Source organism: Ursus maritimus, unplaced genomic scaffold (genome assembly GCF_017311325.1).
Source record: "Ursus maritimus isolate PB19 unplaced genomic scaffold, ASM1731132v1 scaffold_7, whole genome shotgun sequence".
Lineage (NCBI taxonomy): Eukaryota > Metazoa > Chordata > Mammalia > Carnivora > Ursidae > Ursus > Ursus maritimus.
The window spans coordinates 25,211,860-25,218,369 of NW_024426885.1; the positions used below are offsets into that span (position 1 = coordinate 25,211,860).

The 6,510-nt window shown below is 59.4% G+C and overlaps 1 protein-coding gene across 1 annotated transcript; it reads left to right on the forward strand.

Moving 5' to 3' along the window:
• The first annotated feature begins 1,306 nt into the window (after positions 1-1,306).
• Positions 1,307-5,993, forward strand: CALHM2 (calcium homeostasis modulator family member 2). The gene is made up of 3 exons (XM_008712076.2): positions 1,307-1,598; positions 3,554-4,252; positions 5,050-5,993. Exons 2-3 carry the CDS (start codon positions 3,698-3,700, stop codon positions 5,464-5,466), a joined length of 972 nt encoding a protein of 323 aa, XP_008710298.2. The 5' UTR covers positions 1,307-1,598; positions 3,554-3,697; the 3' UTR covers positions 5,467-5,993.
• Positions 5,994-6,510: the final 517 nt, after the last annotated feature.

Here is a 6,510-nt window from a genome sequence, read left to right on the forward strand (position 1 = left end):
CGTTGCTTTAATGATTTCCCTTCGTCCCATCTCTTCTTCCCTGAATCCCACTCCTGAGACCTGGTCTGCATTCCTTCCATTACTGGGGAGGAGGATGAGCCCTGCAGGCCGAGGAGGCTGGAGGATGCTGGGGGGCTCCTCTGGGGGTGGGACTTCATCTAGGCCTTGAATGCAGAGAGTTCAAAGGAGGAGAGACCAGGTCTGTGTTGGTGGGTGGGGAGGGGCTTCCAGTGGGACAAGCCAGCCCACGATATCGGGAGGTCCAATGTCAAGCAAAGAGCAAAGCTTTGAGTCAGGCAGATTGGGGTTCACGAACTAGAGCTATAAGACCTCACCAAATCCCTCCAAACCTCAGTGTGTCCAGCTGTAAAATAGATCTTAAAAAGACCTACATTTCAGAATTGTGGTGAGAATAAAGGAGGGTAACTTTGGAGGAAGAATGTGGAGTGGTGTTTGGCACATGGTAGGATCTGAATAATAAACACGGGTCCTTTCCCTTCATTCCTGCCCATGGACAAGCACAGCTCAGGGAGGCCAGCATGGCACTCAGCAGTTCCATGGTCCTAGAACCACAAGCATTACAAAGCTGACAGAGGCTGGGGGGGGGGTCTCTCCCTTAATCATAGGGTCATCTAACCTGTCCTTGGACAGGGCTCTCCCCTTTAGCATTCTTGACCCATGCTTTTCAGCCTCAGCTTGCACACTCCCACAGATGGGGAGCTCATGACCACTTTCTGGGACAGGCTGGGCAGCTCTGATGGTAACAAAGGGGTTCTTTCAGCAACCTGCCTCCTTGTCATTTCCACCCACCACCCAGAGCTCTGCCCACAGGGCCTCAGAGAATCACTTGCCAGCCCTCCTGAGATTTGAAGCAGTACCTGGGGAGTCAGCTGAAGCATGGACAGAAGAGTCAGCGGTGGAGAGGAGGACTGGCAGGGGCAGGATGGCTCTGAGGGAGAAGAGCCAGAACAAGGCAGGGAGGCCCTGTCCTGTGGATCCTGCTAGGGCTCAGCATCAGTCTGACGGCATGACCCTCCCCTCCAACCCTGCTGGGGTCCAGCAGGAGTCAAGCATGGGGAGTGCTCCTGAAACTGGCAGGGAGGGCAGGCCCAGGCAGGATGTCCTAGAAGGCCCCCCTGCCTGGCCCCTGAACTGGTCCCACTGGTGTGCAGCTGGCTCGGGAGGGCAGGCAAGGCCAGGCACGGGCCAGCGCTGCTGCCGCCGAACAGGCAGCCCAACTTCCTCTCCTCTTGCACCGCCCTCTCTGCCCGCCCTCCCCTGCCTGGCGCCGGAGGGAGGCTGTTTTTCCACTGCCGCTGCATGAGTTCCATCCTGCTTGTTTCCTCCTCTTCTCTGGAGTTTAAAACTTTGAAAACACCACCGACCCCAGGCTCTGCTGGTCTCAGGCTCCCTGCTCCAGTGCAGAAGAAAAGCACCGGGGTTGAAAACATCACCAGCCCCAGGCCCCGCTGGTCTCAGGCTCCCTGCTCCGGTACAGAAGAAAGCACGAGGGAGTCCGCGGAGCGCACCACCGGCAGCACTTGGGGGGCCGCCCCGCCAAGGCTGGAGCCGCTGGTTGGCGCCGCAGCTGGCCCCAGGTAAGGAAGGGCCCCTCCCTGGGCCACGCCAGGCGATGGGGAGCATGGCAGGACTGCTCAAGGCTGCACAGAGGCATTGTCCTGGGGAGAAAGGCCCCTCACTGAGGCTCCTCACTCTGGGCAAGGACAGTGGTGCCCCCCTCTCCCAGCCTGTCCTGTCTTCTGTCCTGACTGCTGTTGCTGGAGGTCCCACCCAAGCCCAGTTGCGACCCCTCCCTGGCCTACGGGACAGGCCCAGTAGTCTCAGATGACGGCCTGGTTCTTCCTCAGCTCACCACCCTCTGTGCTCAGATATCTTGTACCCCACTTTGGGCAGTTTATGAACCCAGGGCCCCACGAAATCTCATGAGAAGCCCTGAAGCCAAGAGGGGAAGAGGAAGAGAGAAGCCTGCCTTTAACCCACTAAGCCTTGGCAACATGACTAACTCTTTCCTAGGGAATGGGATGGAGCCCCTGACCTGGGAGTGGGAGGAAGAGTCAGATCCCTCCTCCCCCTGGCTCCCCACGTGGTCACCAAGCTCTGCCCGGCCCATCTGGCAGCACTGGCAGAGACAGAAGGAAATATGGCAGGTCTCCCCACCTCTGTTTGCTGCCTACCCTATCCCTCCATTCCTGGCTTCTTCTGGCTGTAGACTTTTGTTTTTCATCCCCCAGATGGGGAGGACACGGGCCACACCCTGGCCTGTCTCTCTGCTGGTGTGGGTGGGGCCTAGAAAGGGAGCCCAAGGCCGCGGCCACTTCCTGGCACGGCTGCAGCCCAGACCATGGCCGAGCATGCTGTGGATGGGCTGGTGGGGATGGTCGAGCCTTAGCCTCCATTCCCTGTCACTGGCAGGCTGGGCAGCCCCCTGGGAGGCTGCTAGATAGGGAAAGGGTAATGGGTGGGGAAGGGAAAGTTGGCCGGGGCTCTCATGGATGAGCACAGAGCAAGGGCAGGAGACCAAGAAAACAGAGGACTCACTTGGTTCGACCCACCCTCGTCCACTTCCCAAGCCTCCTTAGGTCAGGCTCAAAAGTCCTGCCCAGACACCTCCGTACTAACATGGCCTCAGGCGAGGCACTTTCTCCTCTTCGGGCCTTAGTTTCCTGATGTTGGCAGGAAGGAGAATCGCCCCCACTGCCTCACCTCTGGGAGCCACCCTAAAGCCTTGACAGGGTGAGATGGAGGATCTCAGGTATTTATTCCCTTTCTTTCCCCTCTAGCATCCCTACGGAGAGACCAGGGGCCCGAACTATTTATCCTCTCTTCACAGATAAGGACACAGACCCAGAGAAAAGTCATGAAGTATGTTGAGAGCGAGGATCTCCTAAACCAGTCTAGACTCTGAGGTCTCCAAAATGAAAAGTTCCCATGAACTCCAGGGACACTGTGCCTCGCTCAGCACTGACCAGAGGCTCCTTCCTCCCCCCCACCCCACATCACTGAGTCAAACCCAAGACCCTTATCTCCCGGGACACCCACTCCAGCTGTGATGCCCATGGGCTAGAAGCCTGGAGGACAACACCCCCCCAAATAGTCCTAGGTCCCTCAGCACACTAGCACAACCCAGAACCCCAATTCCCGTGCCACAGGGCCATCCTTAATTCTGACTTCAAGGGAAGCTTGTGGGAGTCATGAGAACCCAAGTGCCTGAGGCAGACAGACCTGAGCCTGAGTCTCAGCGCCGCCGCTTATATGTGACCCTGGCAAGCCCCTCAGCTCCAGGAGGCCTCCACCTCGTCTACACACACTGGGGATATGACAGCCCCACGTGGGCTCATGACGATGGGCAATGAGGGATGGAAAGCCCCTGACACCTAGTGGGAGCTCAGTGAGCAGTGGCTACCACGTCCCCTAGGCCCCAGGGCTCCCCAGGTCTCCTCCTTTCTCACTAGCCTGGCCATACAGGATCCCTTCGACTCCTTTCAGTTTTCAAAGGCCAACATTTATCAGGCGTCTACTATTTATTCCACAGGAAGCACCATAAAATGGCAAGACCCTGCCCTGCCTTCGGATGCCCACCAGCCTGCACTCCCTCCTAGTCCCGTCAGGAACTGCTGACCCCCGTCTCCCCCGCCCCCACCCTTGCCGTGGGTCCCCTCCTCTCTGACCTGTCACCATGGCAGCCCTGATTGCGGAGAACTTCCGCTTCCTATCGCTCTTTTTCAAGAGCAAGGACGTGATGATTTTTAACGGGCTGGTGGCCCTGGGCACAGTGGGCAGTCAGGAGCTGTTCTCCGTGGTGGCTTTCCACTGCCCTTGCTCGCCTGCCCGGAACTACCTGTACGGGCTGACAGCCATCGGTGTGCCCGCCCTGGCACTCTTCCTCATCGGGGTCATCCTCAACAACCATACCTGGAACCTAGTGGCCGAGTGCCAGTACCGGAGGACCAAGAACTGCTCGGCTGCCCCCAACTTCCTCCTCCTCAGCTCCATCCTGGGCCGTGCGGCGGTGGCCCCAGTCACCTGGTCTGTCATCTCCCTGCTGCGCGGCGAGGCCTACGTCTGCGCCCTCAGCGAGTTCGTGGACCCCTCCTCCCTCACAGCCGGGGAGAAGGGCTTCCCACCAGCCCATGCGGCAGAAATCCTGGCCAGGTTCCCCTGCGGGGAGGGCCCTGCCGACCTGTCGGGCTTCCGGGAGGAAGTCACCCGCAGGCTCAAGTACGAGTCCCAGGTAAGGCTGTGCAAAGGGAAGCTCCTCTTCCTCTTCCCCAGGCAATGGCGCGTGGCGGGGGCGGGGGGCGGGGGTGTGTCTCCAGGAAAGCACTAGATCATCAGCATCAGGCATCTGAGCTGGGTAACCTGTGGGTTAGGACTTGGTGAGGCAAGTTTTAAACATTAAGGGAAGGAATGTTCTTCTGGCTCAGACTGAGCCTTGATCCCCCCACGGATTAAGCCCCTACGTCTCCCAGATGGAGCACGAGCCCCTGTAAGCTCATGAAACATCTGCCCGTCAGCTAGTAGACGTGTTCCCATCCCCAGAAGGACCCCAGCCCAGCTCCGAGTCAGCCCCAGGTGCTGCTGCCACCAGGGAGCCCCCGAGCGAGGAAGGGGTGTGCAGTTAGGAAGCGGCGGCTGCTCTGCTGCCCTGATCCTAGCGGCCGCTGGGGCTCACTTCTGAGGGAGCAGAAGTCAGTCGGGGACGGACGGCAAGGGCGGAGGCCTGGGCAGAACACGCAGCTGGGAGCGTTCACTTAGGGCAGCCGGGCAAGCGGGAGACGGGAAGGAGCACAAGGTTTTCTAGAACACAAAAACAAAAAGCAGAGCACGTGAGTTCCGGGGAGCGAGCACGAAGGGGAATCACAGCCGGAAGGGCCAGCTCCCCTCAGCGCGGGAGAACCCGCTCTCCGGGGGGTGGCCCAGCACCAGCCCAGCCCAAGGCCCCCGACCAGCCAGGCCGACGTGCTCCTGGGCGGCCGAGGGTCCGGGCCGCTCCTCGCCCCTCCTCAAACCTGCCCCTTCTCTGGCCAGCTCTTTGGGTGGCTGCTCATCGGCGTGGTGGCCGTCCTGGTGTTCCTGACCAAGTGCCTCAAGCACTACTGCTCGCCGCTCGGCTACCGCCAGGAGGCCTACTGGGCGCAGTACCGCACCAACGAGGAGCAGCTGTTCCGGCGCACGGCCGAGGTGCACTCGCGCGTGCTGGCCGCCAGCAACGTGCGCCGCTTCTTCGGCTTCGTGGCGCTCAACAAGGACGACGAGGAGCTGGTCGCCAGGTTCCCGATCGAGGGCACACAGCCTCGGCCGCAGTGGAACGCCATCACCGGCGTCTATTTGTACCGCGAGAACCAGGGCCTCCCGCTCTACAGCCGCCTGCACAAGTGGGCCCAGGGTCTGGCGGGCAACGGGATGGCACCAGAAACCATGGAGATGGCCCCGCTCGCCTCCTAGGGCTCCTGCTCCCACACTCTCCGCAAGGGGCGGTACCTGGCCTCGAACTGAACTCCACTGCCTGCTCACAGCGGCTTCAGGAGGGGATGATTTTTTCACGCTTTGGGGAAACGGGCCAGGAGCCAGGATCACAAAGTAGCCTGGGGTGTGGAGAGAGCTAGCAGACAATGGGGTCCACTCCGACGGGAAGGCTCTCAGACCCGAAGAAATGGCCTCTCCCGCTGCCACTGACCACTCGGTCAACAGCTTTGGAGAAAAGACCCTTGCGCAGAACTGGTCCCTCATTACCTATGATGTGGACGACCTTTTCCTGGTGGGACTCCAAGGCTGGGCAGCCCTGGCCGCAGAGCCAGGTGACAGTGAAACCCACCAGCACACGCCTGGTACAGGATATCGTGCAGTTAACGTATGCATGGTTGCATATGGTACCTGGCTCAGCAGCGCTCAGCCAGGAAGATGCCTCCAACATATGCCTCTCGCTTTATTTTAAATACTCAAATTTTTGATAAAGTTTTTCTTAGTATAAAGGGCTAGCTTGGTGTCTGCATGATTGGATGGGCCATGCCAGAGTAGGCTGGTGGTCACGGAGACAGGCCCAAATCCCATCCCCTGAGGGGGGGGGGGACAGAGAGACCCTGGGCAAGATTAAAATGGATGGGAGGGAGGGCAGGAGTACAGGGAAAGCCAGGTGTTGGGAAGGCCCTACGGCTGATGATGTCTTGACAATTAGATTCAGGTATCTGATTTGATCTGGGGAACAGGTGAAGCCTGGCCTTTCTCAGAGGGAAGACTGGCTTAAATTTCATGACCCCGCACTCAATAGGGCAGACTAGCTCCTATAACCTAGTCCTAATGCCCCCAAACCAGGGCAGCCCCAGCTATGCCTCTCCGCTGACCTGCACGTGCCTGCCCTTGCCTGATCACCTCTGCCACCTCTAAAACCTTTGACGCTCTCCCTGTCCCTGTCCTGCTTCCCAGCATTCCTCCCAGTCACTTCCCATGGAAAAGCTCTCCAGCTTTCAGGCCATTGAAAGCTCTCTGCCA

What these genes read in the sequence shown, in the direction of transcription:
- CALHM2 (XM_008712076.2), top strand. Translation starts at nt 3,698, where the DNA reads ATGGCAGCCCTGATTGCGGAGAACTTCCGCTTCCTATCGCTCTTTTTC. An exon ending in GGCTCAAGTACGAGTCCCAG is followed by an intron (nt 4,253 to 5,049) that starts GTAAGGCTGTGC and finishes TTCTCTGGCCAG; the next exon opens with CTCTTTGGGTGGCTGCTCAT.